The sequence below is a fragment of the Xiphias gladius genome, chromosome 18 (genome assembly GCF_016859285.1).
Source record: "Xiphias gladius isolate SHS-SW01 ecotype Sanya breed wild chromosome 18, ASM1685928v1, whole genome shotgun sequence".
Classification (NCBI taxonomy): domain Eukaryota; kingdom Metazoa; phylum Chordata; class Actinopteri; order Istiophoriformes; family Xiphiidae; genus Xiphias; species Xiphias gladius.
This window is the reverse complement of record NC_053417.1, coordinates 29,666,841-29,687,719: the sequence shown is the minus strand read 5'-3', so window position 1 is coordinate 29,687,719 and position 20,879 is coordinate 29,666,841. Positions and strand designations below refer to the sequence as shown.

At 46.8% G+C, this 20,879-nt stretch overlaps 2 protein-coding genes across 4 annotated transcripts in view; both read left to right on the top strand.

Moving 5' to 3' along the window:
* otud5a (OTU deubiquitinase 5a) overlaps positions 1 to 15,528 on the top strand; it is a 29,543-nt gene extending 14,015 nt beyond the window's left edge. For 2 of the 3 annotated variants that reach the window (XM_040152121.1, XM_040152120.1), the window contains exons 3-9: positions 6,367 to 6,431; positions 6,650 to 6,806; positions 6,887 to 7,035; positions 8,649 to 8,834; positions 10,069 to 10,273; positions 10,854 to 10,925; positions 13,244 to 15,528. In XM_040152121.1, the coding sequence (XP_040008055.1) occupies positions 6,367 to 6,431; positions 6,650 to 6,806; positions 6,887 to 7,035; positions 8,649 to 8,834; positions 10,069 to 10,273; positions 10,854 to 10,925; positions 13,244 to 13,377 (968 nt within the window). In that variant the 3' untranslated portion in view covers positions 13,378 to 15,528. The remainder of the gene's footprint in view (positions 1 to 6,366; positions 6,432 to 6,649; positions 6,807 to 6,886; positions 7,036 to 8,648; positions 8,835 to 10,068; positions 10,274 to 10,853; positions 10,926 to 13,243) is intronic. The other variant, XM_040152122.1, reaches the window with a different exon arrangement.
* Positions 15,529 to 16,530: 1,002 nt separating this feature from the next.
* On the top strand, positions 16,531 to 20,873 carry pim2 (Pim-2 proto-oncogene, serine/threonine kinase). The gene is made up of 7 exons (XM_040154083.1): positions 16,531 to 16,864; positions 17,814 to 17,914; positions 18,207 to 18,257; positions 19,412 to 19,620; positions 19,718 to 19,887; positions 20,362 to 20,538; positions 20,675 to 20,873. The coding sequence occupies exons 1-7, from the start codon at positions 16,807 to 16,809 to the stop codon at positions 20,842 to 20,844; spliced, it is 936 nt and encodes a 311-aa protein (XP_040010017.1). The 5' UTR covers positions 16,531 to 16,806; the 3' UTR covers positions 20,845 to 20,873.
* Positions 20,874 to 20,879: the final 6 nt, after the last annotated feature.

Below are 20,879 nucleotides of genomic sequence, written 5' to 3'. Positions count from 1 at the left end.
AACTCAACTCGCGTTTCGTCGGCTTCAGGAGGAAATCTTCCGTTTCCTTCATGCGGCGTTTTTTTCCCGAGAACGTCTCCACAGACGCCCAGTTCGTAAAACTGCAAATATATAAATACTGCATTACTGTCACCAGTGGGTCATAGGCTCAGGCGCCGTCACAGACCGATTTATTGAACTGAACATCTTCCAGACTGCCACTTTACATCATCAGAGATCGTAGCTGTCACACCTGCCGTCTAATTTTGATCAACTAAGGCAGTGAAGGCAGGTATTAATGACCAACCCCAGTGCAACATTTTCTTATTGGCCCATCTCGCCCCAAGTTGCAGACGGCCACCTCGGTTGTTGCCGGTCAGACTGTGTCACAGGACCTTTATTTTCTTGTTTTTAAAGGCGATCCTTCTTGTGTAAGCGGGAGGCGTTGAGAGTTGGCTGTGAGTAGGAAGGAGTCACCATAAATGTGTCTCATTGCTCAGACAACAGCTGGTTTACTCTGACACTGGTTCCTCAGTTATTTTCTGTAGAGTCATTACTGCAGGTTGGATCGATTATGGACCCAGGTCACCGCTGACTCGGTTAAACAGCTTGACTCTTTAACGTGTCAGAGGTCACACCGTCCGGTCACCTGGAGCTGGTCACTGAGAACTGACCTGGAGGCTCGGGGGGGTCATGCGGTGTCATTAAACCTGATCTGTGACAGGAAGTTAGTTTCCGGCTAAACAGGAAGGTAAACTTCTGCAGGGAAAGGAGATAAAGCCACAACCTACATGTCATGTCACACCTGACCGAGCTCACCTTACGTCACCTGCACCACTGTGATTGGTCCATGTTGTGGCTTAACCCGTCCTCCCTGCCGAGCTCAGCGGTGTGTAGACCAGGCGCTCCGCGGTCAGTCACGTGACCGACTGCTGGTGGGCGGGGCTTCAGATCTGATAGACTTCTGCAGAAAACCAGTGACGCAGTCTGCCCGATACGACCTCACTCTGCTCTCTGATTGGCCGGCTGCGGTGAGATAAATGTTCCACTCAGTGAGCAGCAGAGAGAAACACACATGCTGAACAGCCGGGTCTCAACGTTCACAGCCCCTCATGTTTCTGTAGCAGTATCACCACCCCCACCACCTCCACCCGGGACGGCCCGATGTACGGCCCGATCCGTACCTGATCCTTTCTTTACCGAACTCTGCTGTGTTTCGTCACCTCGGCCCGCTCGCGTTCCAGCGCTGCTCACCTTAAAGGACAGGTTCGGGTCTGTCCTACGGACATGTAAACAGGTTTTTCTTGCTGTGATCATTCATCCTGTTGGCACTGGACATTATAAGAAATCCCGTCCTAAATCGCTTTCAGTGTACGCGATGGGGGACAAAATCCACAGACCTCATCCCGTGCAAAAATGTATTCAAAAGTGTATATGAAGTGAATGTGATGCTCCAGCTGTCTGAGTTAGACAAATAAGTCGGAGTTTTTAGGGTGAAACTCCCCCTCTTGTGTTACTGTCCCTCCACCACAGATGTGTGTAGGATTCTCCCTGGTTCTGACTAACTCTGACGGCTGAAGCCTCTTATAAACACCCCAGTTGACCAAATTAGCTGAGCTCTGACATTAACCGATTCATTATTTCTTGGAAGCTCACTGTAGAAAACCTTCAGGCAGCAGCTTCTCATGTTCATCCGGCGCCGGCGTCACTTTCACCGGTTAAAATGACAAACAGCACCGGGGGCAGGTCATATCAGCTCCACTGATTAATGTTAATTCTGCCAGTAGCGTCATGAACAAAGACCAGAATGAAACTTGTCTGTTGTTGGTTTGTGTGTCTGGACTCTGCCAAAGACAGTTTATGAGGTAAAAGAGAAAATCACTGTGTAAGGTGGACTGCGTGTTTCTGTAGTTCCAACAACCCCAGCAGAGTGAGACGTCGTCTCTCCACGGGATCAGGAGTCACTTTCTCCAGTTCTCCACCTTCCTTTACATCAGATCAATAATTGAAGCTGATCAGCTTTATAAATCTTGAACCTGGAGTATTTGCAGCTCCTGGAAAATTCAGATTCAGTATCTACAGCTAATCTCAGTGTGTTAGATACAGATTGAAACGACATTAGGAGTTATTATACATTATTACTATTTACTTATCCATTCATGTATTATCGTTTTTCTTATTGTTGGGTAATTTACCGTCCTTCCCATTCTCGTGAACGTGATATCTCAGGAACGCCCTGAGGGAATTTCGTCAAATTTGGCGTTCACTTGGACTCAGGGATGAACTGATTAGAATTTGGAGGTCAAACGTCAAAGGTTAACACCTTTTTTTATTAAATCCCTTCAGAGACTTCACTACATATATTGTATGAGTCTGGACAGACCTGGATGTAAACTGCAACTTTACTGGTTGGAGGACGAAGACAACCACGAGGCGATAAGACTAGTTTGCCACTTATTTGAGTCCAGGTCACGTTAATTGAATGATTATATTAACAAGTATTATTGTTATGTACAGCTGGGAAGCCCTGAGAAAAATATGATAGAAACGTAAATCCTGGCCTTATTGTCTCCACTGGTTTGATGTCATACTTTCACATTTCCTGGAAACAGGTATTAAATGTCAGTTTGTGTGGAAACAAAAAGGTCGTAATTTGGTGGTTAATTTGGTGAACCTGCAGAAACCCTGATGACTCAGTGAGTTAATGTATTTTCCTTTTCTCTACATGCCCATTAATTGGCTCAGTCATAGGAGTAAATGTGTCTGATCAACAGTGGAGCTCCTTATGTTTTCTTTTGGTTTATTGATATAATTCGTGAAAGAGATGTTTAACTAAACCCCTTAATGAATAATAAGCTGAAGAAGCCAACTATTGATGCTTCCAGCTGTCAGTCACTGACCCGTAAGTGAACTACAGTACCCAGATTGCTTTGCGGCTTGTTGTTGTTGGTGGTCAGGGTGGAGACAGACTGTGAGGTTCAGATAAAAGCTTAATCGACATCAGCAGTAAAACAAACGGACGGACACAGTTCCCCTCTCTCAGGCCCAGCCCCCACCTTTCTTAGAATAATGTCCAGGCTGACCAATCAGAGCGCTCGCCGTGGCTTCCTGTGTATGTGGGTGGGTGGTTTATTAATTCTGCAGAAGTCTATCTTTTCTGTGTTTCTCAGCAACCAACTCACATTTACTGTATATTCTCCTCCTCTCCTCTCCTTGTCCCCTGGCCTCGTTTCCTCTCCTCTCTCCTCCTCTCCTCTCTCTGATCGTATCAGTGGAAATGTAAGTGCGTGGGATTTACTCAATGACTCACACTCACTCTGGGTGTTCTGTAGGGAGAGTCCCTCGGTGAGTTTCTGACTCTCACACCTGTTTTGTTTTTCTAAAAAACCCCTTTTTTTTTCATTTTTCATTATGCAAAAGAAGCCAGTTTCCGATGCATCAGTGTTTCATCAGTTGTGCCTTAAACTTCAAGTCTCCTGAGATTATTTATCTTTCTTGTAGTCAGCAGATCTCATGTGCAGGCTAGTTTGTTTTTAAAAAAGTCTCAGTAATTGTCCTTAAACAGCTGCTCACCGTAGTTTTGATCAGACAAACAGGAGGAAGTATAATAAGGCGGGTGTTGGGGACTATTTCCAGCAGTGGATTAATCCACATCTGGTGCTGTAGTGAGTAATCGAGGCAGCAGGACAGTGTGTGGGACTGAGTCAAAATAAACTACAGTGTACATTTAATTTTAGGTTGCTTTGCCTCCAAAGTTCGAACATTTTGGGGCAGACGCTTATTTGTTTATGTTTTTTGAACTGAGATTAATTCACCTGTTTCTTAATATTACGTGGGACCTGACGTAGGATGGTGCTGCTAGTTCTCGTGAGCCTTGTGGGCGGTGGGGTTGGGGTTTGATTGCATTTTATCCAATCTGAATCCAGTATCGAATCCGTGACTGAATTTGATTTCAGTGTTGAATGCGGTGAATCTGAATCCATTTAAATCCCATAAGGAATATACTGGTTTCGTGTCCTGTGACGTTTCTGTAGGTTTCATGTTCTAATGTGAGGAAGGTTCCGGTCTCCTCACAGATCTGATGGTTTCCTCTCTTCATGCTTCATGTTCGTCAGCGTTTTTCGATCAAGTGCTGTTACACCAGACACACGAAGCACTTTTTACACTGAATTTGACTTTTGGTGTCTATCTTCCTGTTTTACGTCGATGAAATGAGCAGTGGCAGAGCATTAACGTTTGAAGACAGGCTCCTTTCAATGTCTGTCTGCTGCAGAGGTCGGATTCATTTCTTTTCACTTCAGCTGTACATCGTCATTTATTCACAAAATCTCAAAGTCATTTCAACCTTTACACCTCACACAAAAACAAACACCTTTTACGCTGACTTTGACTTTTTTCCTTTTTTTTTTTCACTTGTCACTCGCGGTTTTTAATGCAAATCTTTATGTGAATAAAAACAGGTGGATGGAAACTCGCTGTGTACGTCAGTGTGATTAACTTTTATGTGAATTTGCATGTGGTTATGAATATACACATCAGAAAAGGTCATTAATATCCTGATAATGATTTCAACCATAGTTCCAACACAAACTCTCAGGCTGGATGATGTGTTGGGAGATTCCCTCTGTGTGTTTTTGATTCACACACCTGCTGCTGCTGCTGCTGCTCAACCATGTGTGTTAGTTATGTTATGAGTGTGACCCCCGTATCTGTCTCTGTGTGTGTGTGTGTGTGTGTGTGTGTGGTCCATCAGTCATCACTCAACAGCTTCAGCTCCGTCAACAAAATCACAACTGACTTTGAACACACACACACACAAACACACCACTGATGAGAAAAAAGGAAGTTGCTGGGGGGGTTCTGAGAACCGCCGTGGTGACAGACCATGTGACTTGCTGGAAATGGAACCAAAGTGATGCTCATTTGCATACCGCTGCAGAGAGAGTATGTGTGACATTTTGTGTGTTGTTTGTGTGTGTGTGTGTGTGTGTGTGTGTGTTTGCGTAGAGCAGCCTACCAGGCATGGGGATCTTTGGAGATCAGGATTTGATTCAGAATAGATTTGTGAATGACTGAAAAGAAAGAGGTGGTATTTTTAGTCTCCGTGCGCCAAAACATTCGCTCATGTTTTTACTGAATCTCACTATGAGACATAACTGCCAGTTAAAGGAACCTTTCCACATTTAGAGAAATCCTGTGTTTTTCTGTGTTGCCGAGATGTTCAGATTTCACATTTGTTGTTTGTTGAACTTGCGCTAGTTACCTGCAGATGCAAATTAGCTATTAGCTCAATCTGGTACGAAACAAAATTTTCTCTGTGATTGTCATAAATGGTTTTTTGACATGGTCCCTGACAAATAAATGTAAAATCTAAGATAAACTAAATAGCTGCTTAGCTTAGCTTAGCATAAAGACTGGAAACTGGGGGGAAACAGCTTGTGTGTTCTGTCCAAATGAAACAAAGTCCACCTGCCGGCACCTCTAAAGATCGCTGACTTAAGTTGCAGTTGGTTCTTTAACATGGAGCTCTCATTAGACAGGATTTGTAATTACTTAACATGCTCGTGATACTGACCTGGGGTGGACTCGCTGTTGCTGTGTACTATGTAAATAACTCCGAGTCATAGATCCACCTCAGACCTGTGATCAGCTGTTGTTGGACCAGAAGACAGAAATCCTACAGTTTTTAGTGGCAGCTACTTAATGAGTCAACATCAACACTAATGAAGCCAAATTAATGCTGACGACCTGTAGCTCCAACCTGAAAATGAACTGAGCAGCAGAAGATCTGATATATTGATTATTGATTGATACTGATTTTTTGTGATACAGTGAAATAACAGCTGGAACAAACTCGCTTTTACACCTGATTCTTAACAAACTACTCGATCCAAATACTGGAGCTCCTGATCCAGAACTCAGAGCTTAATGAGCTCCAGATAGTGATCTGATGCATGAGCTGATCAGACTCCACTCTGTTGAACTATAAAAACACGGGTCACTAGCTGTCGCAGAGATGTTAGAGTGACGCGTCTTCACTCGCAAACAGTCTTTGGCAGAGTCCAGTCAGCGGATTAGCGAGAGCACATTAACCTGCTGATTCATCTTAACGTCCTTGTTTTAACTGGAGAAAGCAACAAATGAGAAGCTGCTGATCCCACCTAACTTTTTCTACATAAAAAATTACCAGGAGAAATAAAAGGTTCAAAAAGAGATTCATTAGCCTCAGGGCTTAACCCGACACGACGCATGCATATCTCTGCCTTTGTGCGTAAACACAGTTTAAGCTGTAAACTATGCAGAGATGATCAGCACTGGACCCAGACTGGTCCAGTGCAGGAAGAACTCCAACATCCAACCCAAACTCTCTGTCTCTGTCTCCCTCAGCTGATCAGGTGTATGGAGATCAAGATATGCATGAAGTGGTCAGGAAACACTGTATGGATTACCTGGTGAGTCCCTCTGACCTCTGACCTCTGACCTCTCACTTTACACTCACCTGAAAGCCGACAACATTTATTAAAAACATTCTCGGTGTTTCTGGACTTCTTTGCGACTCTGACTTTTCAGCTGACGAATCGTCTTTCTTTCTTTCTAAGGTCTTGACTACACCGTTTGTTCAGGCACGAGTTCACCGTCTGTGTTGATAAAGGTTTCTTTCCTTCTTTAGATGAAGAATGCCGACTATTTCTCCAACTACGTGACAGAGGACTTCACAACATACATCAACAGGAAGAGGAAAAACAATTGCCATGGCAACCACATTGAGATGCAGGCCATGGCTGAGATGTATAACAGACCGGTGGAGGTGTACCAGTACAGCACAGGTGAGTCTCACTGTCCAGTGACAACCTACAGATCTGTTGTCATCAGCCAATCGCACCTGACCCCCCTCCTTCTGCCACAGAGCCAATCAACACGTTCCACGGCATCCACCAGAACAACGATGAGCCAATCAGAGTGAGCTACCACCGCAACATTCACTATAACTCTGTGGTGAACCCCAACAAGGCCACGATTGGAGTCGGACTGGGACTGCCCGCCTTCAAACCCGGGGTAACCAAACCAGACGCTTTTAAAACGATAGACCGGGGGTTCTCGAGCTGTGAGGCCTCCCCAGGGGGGCAGAGGAGAGCTGAAGGGGGTGAGGTGTGGAGGGAAACAGGTGAGACAAAGATACTGCGTGAGGTATCAGGGACAGATGTTGGAGCTGATGGAGGTAATTAAGATATTTTAACATGATTGTATCAAAAATCGCACTGCTTCTCAGTTTGCCTCTGAGACGTGGGCACTTGTTGTTAGATTCATTGTAACTTACATTTTCTGGGGAGATCGTTGTCTCTCATGTCCACTCTGCATAAATCCTTAGATATCATAGAAAAAAGATTCTCCTCATAACTGCAGATCTTGCCTCAGTTTTCTTAAACCCACAGGAGCTGCTACTAGTGAATTCTGCGTACTTTTAATGTTTCTGGTTTGACAAAATGTAAACAAATGTGGGCTAAAAAATGGGACAGGTGAACGCAGGTGTTTTAAAAACAACAGGAAGTTCGTTTTTGTAGTTTGGCTAATCACCAGCACAGGACACAGCTCATGGAGGTGATTAAGATACTTTAACCCAATCGCGTCAAAAATTGCACATTTCTCCAAGTTATAACTCAGTCAAATCTGAAAACGCACACATAATACAGATGTTTTTTGAATCAGTGTGACCTACACTGTCTGACGAGATCACCATCTCCAATGTCCATCGTGATGCTACAACTGCAGAACTCAGCTGAGAATCATCCTGTTTTTAAGTTTCCTTCAGTATCTCAGTGATCCGGTGACAGTTGTCTGTACGTCCATGGGTGCTCTGCAAACAGGGGGCACATTTGACTAATGAAAACAAATTCAGGCTAAAAAATTCAAAATTCAAGTTGTAGCCGACACCACAGCAACTCGTTGAATCCATAGCAACATTATGGTGCGTTCAAATTTGAAGCGGGAAGTCGAAATTTCAAAAGTTCCCAGTCGGAAATTTCAATTGGAACACTCCCTGGAGTCGGATTTCCGACTTGGAAAGTCAGAAGAACCTCACCAACCCCGACCTCAAAATCCAAGATGGTGGCTCTGCCTATCAAGAGGAAGTGCAAGCTGTAGTAATATACTGTTTATTAGCACTTCTGTCTTATTTGTGTCTCATTAAATCAAATGTACACACAGTACTTTCCAGCCTCCATCTGTGGACATGTTGCTGCGGTGTTTGTACGTGCCAAAAACCGTGTACTGTGTTGTTATCAACTGGTATTGCTAACAACGGCTAACCTGGCTAGAGAAAATCCCACTTCCTCACCCCGTGAAATAAAACACCTTCCGACTTGTTGTACTGGAACTTGGTCAACTCGGGTGTGATGTGATTCCGAGCTCCGAGCTCTGTCTTCCGAGGAAAAAATGGATCTCAACATTAAGCAGCACTATATCTCCTGTTTACATCCCCCAGAGCATTATGGGATCTGTAGTTCCGAAACCTAAAGCAGGGTTGGGGGGGCCCACAGTGTCAGACTTTGAAAACCCTTTCTCTAAACCGTTCAGGCAGGAAAAGTGAGTGTGTATGTTAAGTCAATACTTTGGGAATATGGTATGTGTGTTAACGGACAGTGGATTTCCTCCCATCCTCCACCCCCCAGTACGCGGAACAGTCTCTGATGAAATCGGCCATCAAGACGTCGGAGGAGTCGTGGATCGAGCAGCAGATGTTGGAGGACAAGAAGAGAGCGACAGACTGGGAGGCCACCAACGAGGCCATCGAAGAGCAGGTGGCCCGGGAGTCTTACCTGCAGTGGCTGCAGGACCAGGAAAAACAGGCCAGACAGGTACGAGGTTGGGGGGGGGCCGTCACACAACTGTTTTCGTAGGCCGAGTAGTTCCCTCTGTGACCAGTAAACTGAACCCCGTGCGTAAAATAGTTGGAGCGCTCCTTTAGTTTCAGTTTAACTTTTGAAAGTTTAAGGATCTGCTTCGAAAGTCTTTTCAATGACTTCAGTGGCTTTTGTTGTAGCTAGGTTTTTTCATGAGGGCGAGGGTCGTTGGTATCAATCACTATGTTGAGCCCCGTACCCCTTCTCATTCAAGGAGAGGAGGAGCTGATTCACTGGACATCCAGAACTATTGTTACCTGCTCAGGCTATTAAAAAGTTCTGTCAATAGACAACTCAGCTTGCTGAATAAGCCACCAAACAAACATCGACCGGGGAAAAGTGCGCTGCTAACGTGAGTTAGCGGGCTACAGAGAGCTAATTAGCTGCTCATCTGCTGCACATTAAACAGTGTGTAAATGTATCTGCAAATGTAGCTTGGGTCTGGTCAGATGCTGGTGTGGTACCCTAAAGCTGGATTTATAGTCAGCACAAGGGGTCAACAGGAGTCCCTCCATAGGGACCACGCGGTAGGTTTGGATTCACGGTTGAGCGTCACCTCTGCAGCGCCAGGCACACGTTGTCTCTGATCAGGCTGCGGTGCTTTACAGAGCGACTGAGCTGCACCCACAGCTTCATAGAACCGGAGTTACAACAGGTGACTTAGTATTTCACTGGGTCCTATTAGTGAATAGGAGCCACCTGCCGTTCATTCATTCATACAGAGCGGTGAGCAGTCGGTCTGCAGTGTAATGTCTCTGTTAGATGTTCCTGTCTCAACAGACGAGACGTCGACTGATGTGTGGTAATGAAAAGGAGAAAACTACCGAGAGTCCTACTCCGCCGTCATCGGAAACATGTCGGGGAAAACCTAGCCGCCAATCGCGGTGGTTGCCGTCCCCCTGCGGTATCGGTGTCGACGCCGCACCCCCGACATGTGGCTACTCCTTTGAGGGGGAGTGCGTCAGCTGCGACGTAGCCTCGGGCGTAACCTCAGAGCCTACGCCTGTAGCCGCCATCGGTATGGTGTTGCCCACCAACGCAGATAACTGCACATGGCATGGAGGCTACAGTACACCCCCCACCCCCCGGCTCATCTGTCAATCAAACTCGTACAGCGCCGCCTCCACTCTGAGTCTAAAGAAAGAAGAAAATTTATTTGCAGCGGATGTAAACATCTTTTCATTTTCAGCCCCGTAAGGCCAGCGCCACCTGCAGCTCGGCAACGGCGGCGGCTTCCAGCGGACTGGACGACTGGAGCGCCCGGTCGCCACGGCAACGTGACTCCGACCCCTCCCACTCCGACCTCACAACCACCCCGTCGACCAACAACAAGCCCCCATCCCCCGCTGGAGCCGCCCTCATCCTGAGCAAACCCCCCTCCCCCTGCGCGCCAGGTAACACACACCTGCACACACACACACACACACACACACACACAAGTACATCATTCTGACTGCACATGTGTCTCGTGGCTGAAGCACGCAGTACCTAACCAATCAGAACACACCCTGAGCTGTGTTTACACTGCAGGAACCAGTTTCTACAGTAAAATCCAGGGAGACTGTTTAACCACCAAAAAAGTCCCTGCTGGGGGGGGTGGTACTTCCCCAACATTTTGGGGGGGGGTTTGCAGCGCTGAGCGTCACTGATTGCTCTGGGATGACGAAGACGATGAAGTCCTGGCCCGTCGTAATCTCCGTGTATTGTCGTGCGCCCGTCGCATTAGTCTGCGGACTAATTTGCTTAATCCTCCCGGACTCCGGTGCAGTGGAAACAGAAAACCACAGTGTTCTAGGGGGAAGTTTTATACCCGGGAAAGTTCCTGGAACTCTGGGTTGAAAAGCACCTATGAGCTGGGTTGGATGGAGGACGTCTGAACTGGAACTGTTGAGGCAGCAAGCCAAGTCACAGTGTAACATGTGACACTGGTATGTGTGTACTACTAACCTGTTTACTGTGTGTGTGTGTGTGTAGGTCCCAGTAATCAGAGTCGTCATCATTTGGAGTACAGAGCCATCATGCAGGAGATGTCGCCTACAGCATTTGGTACGACACACACACACACACACTCTTCTACTTTTGTGAGGACCCTCATTAGCAACAGACAGTCCACCTTAAACCCAGATCTGACACAACTGCAGTCTGCTGGTGAGGCTCTCACACACACGCTCAAAGTGCTATCTTTGTGAGGACTGACAGAATGCATTCCCTAGTCCCTGAACCCTAAAACCAGGTCTGAACCCCCCACCGGCCCTTTGAGGGTGTGAGGACCGGACAAAGCGTCCTCATTACCGTACCAAGACACGTACACACACAGCTGTCAGGATGAGATGCTGATCCGTTCACCGCTCCACACTACTACTGCTGTTAATTCGGCTGGTGCTGCTCTTCGTCACGTTTTACAGCCTGTCTATAATGTTGTCATCCAGACTGTCCGTACTGTAAATCTACTCTGTCACTGAGGTTTCTTCAAATTTTTCCCCTTTGAATGTGGGTCTGGGGACAAAAGGTGTTTTAGCGGTGCAGATTGTAAAACCCCCTGAGGAATATTTGTGATGCCGGGCTGTAAAAATAAAACTCCAGCAGTCGTTTAGCTGTCAGTCAGTTTTTGTTGTTTATCATCAAGCTTTGGCCCGATTCAACAGGAAGCAGCCGAGCAGAGCAGGGCGTGGTGTGTTTTTGTGTGTGTGTGTGTGTGTGTGTGTGTGTGTGTGTGTGTGTGTGAGAGAGACATGATCGGAGGTGAAGCAGAGGCTCGAGTGACTGAGAAAACACGCTCTCTGTTTCTGTGTTGTTTTCTGTCTAACAATTGAGTTTCATCAGATGTTTACAGCTCACTGAAGTATATTTAATCAAAGGACAGAATAGTATTAACTCTGACTGAGATGTTTCCATCAGTTTCATCTCTTTACCGCTCAATAAATGATCTTTTCTTGGGATATAATCATGAGTTGTTACCAAGAACTCCTGTAGCTCTGAACATGCTGCCCTCAACCTCACGGCTCCACCAGTGTTTGGGCTTCCACGTGTAACATTCAGAAAGCCCAGGATGCTCGCAGGCGTTCTCCGCTCCGTAGGTTGGCGCGCGAGCGAGCATCCTGGGCCTGGGCCAAAGCGGTGACGTGACAAACACGTGACCAGACGCGATCGTCAGGCATCGTGTTGATAGAGGAGGTAACTGGAGTTGGACTGTTATTACAGTTTGACTATAAACTGTATGTGAGACTATACAAAACAATGATGGAGACAGGTCTGGCTATGTGAGACCGCAGCTTGACTAATGTTGGGTTTTTTAAAAACGGGATTCATTAAGCGTAACATCATTATCAGCTCGCTGGCTAGCAAAATATAGGCTAGTGACGCCGAACTAATCCTCTCACATCGGCGTCAAGTCTAATGTTAGAATCCGTTCACACAATGGCATTAAAAAAGTAAATTCAGTTTCATCAACAAAATCTTATAAGGTATTAAAAAGTCTTAGATGTAATTCTCAGGAGCGTTAAATCTTGCTGTCGTGCTAAAATGCTTCTGTAAGTGGCTGCTGCTGTCGGGAAACGTTCCCCACAAACTCCACTTTGCTCCAAAACACACAGATATTTCATTACTATCACATATGACAAAGACAAGTAGCAAATCCTCACATATGAGACAATAAAACAACAAACGTTTGACATTTTGGCCGGACAAATTACTGAACAATTAAACTGACTACAGATTCATTTTATTTTCGATTGACTAATCGAGTAATGGACGAATCGATGCATCTCTCAAAAGAATGATTTAACTTGGTTAATCCATCCATTTTAGCGCTGCTTCTTTGGTACCAGATCTCATTCATTTAATTAAGTATATCAGTAGGAATTTATTGTTATGTACAGCTGGGAGTTGCTGAAAACATATGTGGAGTAACAAAAAACAGTTCTAGGCTGCATGGTTCCTATTTATTCTCCTTTTTGCACTTTCATACGTTGACCGGTATGATCATGAAACGGACATTCTGAATGCCATTCTATGAGGCATTAAAAGTCTACATCCTAAAAAGTCATTTGACGTGGTGAACCCGCAGAAACCCCAGGGGTCCGCGGGGGTCCGTGAACTTGTGAGTCAGTCCACCACTTTGTTTCCGACTGAAATATCAACAGGGGTTGGATGGATTGTGATGAAATGTGGTCCAGACGTTCATGTTCCCCACAGGATGAACCGTAATAATGGGAGATTGTAAACATACCTGCTAATCACGTGAGCACGTTAGGCACAACGAAATGCCTCGGGCTTAACGCTCAGCTACAACAGGCCAAAGCCTTAAACCAGTATGAGCATCAGTATGCGTGGTCCGTAACCCGGTCTGTGTGTCTGTGCTCCAGGTCTGACAGACTGGGAGGACGATGAGATTCTGGCGTCGGTGCTGGCCGTCTCTCAGCAGGAGTACCTGGACAGCATCAAACACCAGAGCGCTGCCATGCATCGAGAGAGAGAGCCGTCACCTGACAGCAGCTGATAACCGGCCGACACACGACAACACACAAACACACACACCGACACAACCATGACCTTTGACCTCCCCCTCCACCATCCTGACCCCCCCTCCACCCCTTCACCTCTGACCCACAGGAGATCGACCAGGGAAAAAATAAAACATCAAACAAAGAAATGCACACTCGTTTTTTTTCTTTCAGCTCATCTGCTCATCTCTCTCTACAGCCTGTCGTCTCTTCTTCCCTCCTTCCCTGTTTCCTTCCCTCATTTCCTCTCATTTCCTCCTCCCCTTTCACCCATAACACCCTGCTTCCAGCCAATAGTGATCCAGCATTACCAAACAACCTCCTCCACCCCCACTTTTCATTTTCCAGAAGGAGCTTGGTCTTACTGCTGATTTGGGATCAGTTCTGACATCTAAACATCATGTTTGGCAGCTTTAAACTTCATCAGTTTAAATTTTTATCTTTTGTTTAGTTTTCAGATTCGCACTGATGATTCTGTTTGTAGCGGGATAATTGCTCTGCGGCTAACAGGGCCATTGGTTTCATTGAGGAATGCTAATCAGAACTGAAAAAGACGACCGCTCTACAGGTGTATCAGTGTCCTGTATGCTAAGCTAGCATGAAGTGTAAGTCTAGCTCCTGCTAACACTGCCAACAAGCTGAATTGCTGTTAGCTTAGTTGCTGATAGCAAAATTTTTTAGCCACGATCCTTACTGCTCTCTGAGTGCCCGCTGGCAGCCATTGTGTAAGAAAAATTCTAATCCCCCGAAACAGAAAAAGATGACCTCTCTACAGGTACTGCAAGCTACCACCTGAAGTCTTACCGTGTTGTAAAGCTAGGTTCCTTTCACAAAGCTAACAAGGTGCGTTGCTGTTATCTTAGCTGTCAATAACTACATTTTTCCCTCTCATGCTTACTCTTCTCTTAATTGCCGCTGGCAGCCATTTTGTGTGTGGAATGCCAATCAAAATTCAAAAAAACTTATTAGTGTCCTGTAGGATAAGTTAGCTTGCTCTTTAGCAAGAAAACAATCACCTGATGTCTTGCTATGTTGTAAAGCTAGTTCATGATAACATTGCTAACAAGCCGCATTACAGTTAGCTTACCTGCCTATAGTGACTTTTTTTTTTTTTGCTCATTCTCACTCCTCTTAGCTCCCACTGGCAGCCATTTTATGAGGAATGCTAATCAGAACCGAAAATGACGACTAAAGCATCTGTATCAGTGACCTGTAGGCTACATTAGCATGCTCTTTAGCAAGCTAGCCATTGCCAGAAGACTTACTGCATTTAGGTCCTGCTAGCTCCTGCTAACTTCTGCTAACTTAGCCTTTGTTTAGACTGTTCATGCTGTTAATTCTGATTACTCACACAAAATGGCTGCCGGTGGAAGCTATAAGAAGAGTGAGAATTAGTGGGAAACAATTTCGGTATTGACAGCTAAACTCGCAGCATCACAGCTTGCAATTGGCGTTAGCATTATTTAACTTAGTCTACTGCACCTTCAGCAAAATCATTTTCCGCTCATCTCACTCCTCCCGTACCTCCTACTCGCAGCCATTTTGGGTGGGGATGCTAATCAGAACTGAAAAAGGCGACCAGCCCGTGGCGCATAGGCTCTGTTAGCATGCTCTTTAGCAAACAGGCTATCACCTCAAGTCTTATTATGTTTTTTAAAACTAGCTCCTGCGGCTTCCAGGTTTCTAACACCGCCAACAAGCCGTGTTACAGTTATCTTAGCTGCCAATAGCGAATTCATTTCCCCATCTTTTTCACAGCTCCACTGGCAGCCACGTTGTGCGACCAACACACATTTACTTTCCATCGTTGTCCGAGAAATAAAATGGCCAGCAGTGACTTTGCGATGTGTAACACCTCCCCCCTCTTTTTCCTTCTTGTCTTCCTCCTCCTCCTCCTCCTCCTCCTTCATCATCATCATCAGCATCATCATCATCATCATCATCATCATCATCGGACTTATTTAGCTGCATGTTTAATTGACCACGACCAATATCATCATAGAGAAAAAGCGACAAATAAAAAAGGAGCGAAAAAAATAGAGAATTGTCATACTTATCCCCTTAATGATTGATTATTATTGTTGTTATTATTAATAATATAAGTTTGTTTTATTTTATTTTCTCATTTGGGATGAAAAGACCTTTTTTTCTTGGAATAAAAAGAGGAAAATGTTTCTGAAAAAAACATGTTTGGGAGATTTATTCTGCACACAAATGCCTCTTTTCTTCCGTCCTTCCATCTTTCCCCTCAATCTGTATCACCCTATCTCGCAATGCTTCCTCTCCAGGTATGGATTACTGATCGGGCCTACCGGGGACAGAACCGGGGGCCTGGGGTGTCAGGGGCCCCCTGGTCCAAGACCTCCTTTTGACGTGAATGTTCGCGTTTGTTGTTTGAAAGTCAATTAAAAGGACCAAAAAAAAAAAGACACAAAATCACCACAAATGACGTGGTGGTCATTTTGTGTCTCCTTCAGCCTGGGGGGGGGGTTTAGAGGTCTGAGTTCGGGAGCCCATGGTCCATCCGCGATCCTCTCCCTCTTCTACATTCTTTCATATTTCTTTCTGACTCATTCTTGCCCTTTTTCTCTCCTATTTTTGTCCTGACCCCCGTTCACCCACTTCCATCCTTTCCTCTCTGGTCAGCTCTTCCTCCTCTCAACCCCTTTCATGTACATCCTTGTTTTTTCTCCTGTCGTCGAGCGCATTGTCTTATTCTGACCTTCTTGTACTGACACGTTCATTCTGACGGGAAAGGGAGGCCGAGCTGTCGCTCGTTTCTGATAAAGACGGATCCGAACGGAGGCCTGGTCTCGGTTTTGCACAGCCACAGCTCTAAACCCCACCAGCTGACATCTGACAGAGACGGGCAGAGGAAACGCGGCGTGCAGAGAAACCGTTGGGGTGCGTGTGCGCGTGCGCGCGTTGGGGGGGGGGGTCTCGTCTTCCTCCTTCCCGTCATCCGCGCGCTCCTTCTCCGGCTGCTCTGAATTCTACGAATTCCTCTCGCGGGATTTGAATAAAGTAGAAACCGCAGCTCGAATGCGATTACGCGACGGTTCAAAACATTGAGCACACGTCTCAGCGCTGATTGGGCGGCCGGAGCGAGGTGGGCGTGGTCCGCCAGGAATATAAATACAGAACACAACAGTAACCTAGTAGAGACGAAAGTCAGCGAGGATCGTCGACGCGGTGCCGACCGCGCAGAAGCCGCATTTTAACGACGCGAAACGTTTAACCAGGAGAAAATAACTTTGGTAGTATTCTTCTTTTCCGAAATTGGATTTCAAAAGCGTAAAGACCGAGGGAAACGGCCGCACCGGTCGGTTTAAGACGGGAAAAGGGTTTAAAAACGACTCCGAGAGGAACTTCGCCGACAGCAGGATGGATTCTATCAGCTGCTGCTAACTGAAAACGTCCAGAAAATGTTGGAGAAAAGATGTGCTGATTTTCATCTGGAGGTGGAAGTCAGAGGGAAAAACGGTAAGAACGGCAGAAAAGTCAAATATACGCTAAAAGAGGTGGTTTCGTGTCACATAAAGCAGGAAAATGTCACTTTGTCAAAGGTTGACGAACCGCTCTGTTAACGCAAAGGGACTTGAGTTTTGAACCAGACTCCGTTCACAAATCGACGACTTTTAAACGTCTGGGCTAACGTCCCGGAGCAAATATAGAACCGTACCCACGGTGACTGGATTTGGGTTCAACGACGGTTAAACGTCTCCGTTTTTCCTCTAAGAAATGGGGACTTTTCAGCCACTTTCCAACCAGTCGTGACCGAGTCCCGCTGAAACTAACGACCGCGAGTTTGCACTTGACGTTGTTTGGCAGCAGCAGGGCGCCGCCGGTTGAGGCGAGAATCGGACCAGAAACCGTGGACGGGCATCAATAATCCAGCGTTCTTGCCTGGGGAAATAGGAGACACGATTTTCCGCCAGTCGCCCCCGTGTTCGCTCTCCGGCCTCTTTCTGTGGAAACGGGGGAGACACGAGATTGACGATCCAGTCACGAGAAAAGGTGAAGACGAACCCACTCAACTCACTCGTTTAGTGTAAAGCGTCAGAAAACGCCAAGGCCCGGACCCCGGGTCTGGCATCTCAGCAGTGAAGTGACCTCACGGTGGAGATTCAACGTCTCCTCGTTTTTCCGGTGTCCATCCTGGGTTTGAGGGCACAGAGGGACCATTCTCCATCAAAGAAACGGTGGTGGCTGCAGCAGGGTTTTGCCCCAACTCAGGGCTTCTTCAGCAGATGGAGGTGGACCGGTTGTTAACGGGCCCTTCGAGGCCTTTATTTTAGCATCAGAAGGGGAAACCGGATCAGGGGAAGACCGTGACGATGAGCTGGATCCCCATGACGCGTTAGTGGTTCACCTGTTGGCTTCATGTGGTGTTGTTCTACATTCTGATTTGTGTGTTCTCCCTCTGCCTCAGTGAAGGAACCGTTCTGCAGCCAGTATCACTGTGGCGCTCTGCTCGGCAGGGGTGGTTTCGGTTCAGTGTTCTCCGGCCAGAGGCTCTCTGATGGACTGCAGGTCAGACTACAACCCTTTCCTGTTTGTGTGTAGCTGCATTTTCATTGCTTTAGTTTTGCTTGTTCTTTTCCTTTAATCCCCCAAAGTAGTTGGGTTTTTAAAAGTCCCACACAAATAGATCCATCATCACTAAAGCAACGCTCAGCGTTTCAGTCAGAGGATCAAATGATGAGCTCGGCTCACTGAGGAGGAAGTGATATTCTTGTGAAACACTGGCCCGCTCTGCAGTCACTACTACTGCTGCACATTACAACTCACTGCTCTCCCCCGTGTCCCCTTTTTGTCCCTCCAGGTTGCCATCAAACAGATTTCCAGTGACAGAGTTCAGCAGTGGGCCAGACTGGTGAGTGACGCAGTAATTGTTTTTATGATCGGTTACGTATTTAGTCAGTAAAATGGTGAATAATGTCCCTCCAGGTGTCGGGTTTTGTCCAACCAACTGTCCAAAGCCCAAAGTGGTTCGGTTTAAAGAGACATAGGACAGAAAAATCCGACATTAGAGAAACAAAGTAGAAGGTGAAGGGAAAAAACCTGTTGCTGTTTGTCCTCCCATCAACTGTCTGAGAAGCAGACCTCAGGTCAGCTCTGCCCTCTGCTGGACTGACGGGCGAATCACAGCCTCTGGTGGGGGGTGGGGGGTAGTGGGTGGAGAGCCTGCGGTTCCCACCAAAACCCGTGATGTCACAGGTTTGTACATGACGCTGTAGGGTTTCCCAACCAGTAACAAACCAATTTCTTATTCATCACAACTTTACCTGGGAGTTACCCACCACCACCACACACACCTGCAGACGACGATTCAGGGCAAAAAAAAAACCACCCAGACGACCCAAACTGGACTTTCTGTTTGAATTACTGACAAATAATGAAAAACAAAACAGGGCTGCATGAGTCGTGACAGAACTCACTTGTGTTCTGAAAACCCCACTGTGTTCATGATAACTGGTTATTTAATATGTACTTTTACTTGGTTGAGTTATTCAAACACGTTCATACATATTACAAACCTGTTTTTATAACATCTTTGCTTTTCCTGTGGGTCACAGGATAAACGGAGGGGGGGGGGGGTCACGAGATGCGTCATGGGATAGGTTAAGAAAAAAAATTCTCCTCTTTGGGTGTTGGACTGTTGCTCAGACAAAACAGGAGGACGAATCTGAGGATGGGAACTTCTGACCTGTTGTCACTCTGTGCAGCTGGAAGTCCTGACAAACACGTCGTACAAGTATCAGCAAATCCATGCGATCAGCTTTAGGTCCCAGTGTTTGGTCTCAGTCATTCTACCAGTACGACTGTGACAAAGCCTTGGAATTACGTGGCCGTAAAAAGTCAGGCATTTAATTTGGCCAACGCGGCGCAAACCCTGTAAACGTGGTCCACGACGCCAAGTCTGAAACCTGGTTTTAAGTGAAGACGGTTTAGGTCATTCAGTAGTGCAGTGAGGATGATGATGATGATGATGATGGCTCACGTTTATAAATTCTTCCCCCCCCTCAGCCCGGTGAAGTCAGCCCCGTGCCCATGGAGATCGCTCTGCTGCAGCGGCTGTCGGAGGTCGGGGGTCACGGGGGGGTCATCTGCATGCTGGACTGGTTTGAGGTGGAGGGGCGGGGCTTCCTGCTGGTGCTGGAGCGGCCGCCGCAGTATCAGGATCTGTTCGACTTCATCACGGAGAGAGGAGCGCTGCCCGAACACCTCGCACTCAGGTTCTACTCTGCTCTGCTGCGTTTGACTCGGTTCCTTGGACGTTGGTCTTTTCCGCTCGGCGGCGCTAACGTTCTCTGTGTGTCCTCTTTCCTTCAGGTTTTTCCGTCAGATCGTGGAGGCGCTGCAGTTCGTCCACGCTCACGGCGTCGTGCACCGAGACATCAAAGACGAGAACATCGTGGTCGACACGAGGACGCTCGACGTCAAGATCGTCGACTTTGGATCGGGAGCGCCGCTCAAAGAGACGCCGTACAGCGAGTTCGAAGGTACGCAGCTAGAAACGGTAGATCTGCTTTCCTGTTCCCAGAAAGGGCTGCTGGTTCGTGTCAGGGTTCAAACGCGGTTTTCACAATCATCCGTGTGAAAATGGTCGTTCAGCGGGACGTACTGGAGCTGAACTGATTAGACAATCAGACAACCGGCGGAAACGAGTCGGCAATTATTTATAAGATCGATTCATCGTTTCAGTCATTTATCCTGCAACAATGACAAGAAAATCGATCGTTTCATGTGAGGGTTGGAATCTTTTCTTGGTCAAATACCGTCGTAAACTCAAAAACTTGAGTTTTGGACTTTTGTTCGGATTAAACGAGACATTTGAAGACGTAACATCTGGGTCTGGGAAATTCCGACTAGCGTTTTCTGACGTGTTGTAGGTACAAGAATGTATTTATGACAGTTAGTGTCAGTTGCAGCCGTAGACTTGTATACGGGTCTGGTAACTCTCCTCCTCTCCTCAGGTACTCGGGTCTATAGTCCTCCTGAGTGGATTCAGTCCCAGTCCTATGAGGCCGTCTCTCTCACCGTCTGGTCTCTGGGGGTTTTGCTCTTCGACATGGTGTGCGGCGACATCCCCTTCGAGCGCGACCAGGAGATCGTCAGGGCCACGCCCGTTTTCATCAGGCGGGTCTCTAAAGGTGTGCACAGGCTCCGCCCACCACTCTGTCCCCGTGAAATCTGATTGGTTTGAATGAGAAGTGTGTCATCACCCTCTTCTTACATCACTTTGAACCACGGCCTCATGGTACCATTTTGTCCCCCTTTTCTTCCCAGAATGCCAGTCTCTGATTCGCTGGTGTCTGTCGTACCGTCCAGAGGAGCGACCGACTCTGGAGGAGATCCTGTCTCACCCCTGGATGGAGGGAGGAGAGGTGGAGGAGGAGGAGGACGGAGGAGGCGACCTGCAGGAGGACCACGGTTCTCTGCCAAGCCAGTCCCTTTAACTGCACAACCCTCAACACACAGGTCTCTGGACTCC

Coding starts and splice junctions, on each gene's coding strand:
- pim2 (XM_040154083.1), top strand. CDS start 16,807: ATGTTGGAGAAAAGATGTGCTGATTTTCATCTGGAGGTGGAAGTCAGA. Junction 17,915..18,206: donor GGCTCTCTGATGGACTGCAG/GTCAGACTACAA, acceptor TTGTCCCTCCAG/GTTGCCATCAAACAGATTTC. Junction 18,258..19,411: donor TTCAGCAGTGGGCCAGACTG/GTGAGTGACGCA, acceptor CCCCCCCCTCAG/CCCGGTGAAGTCAGCCCCGT.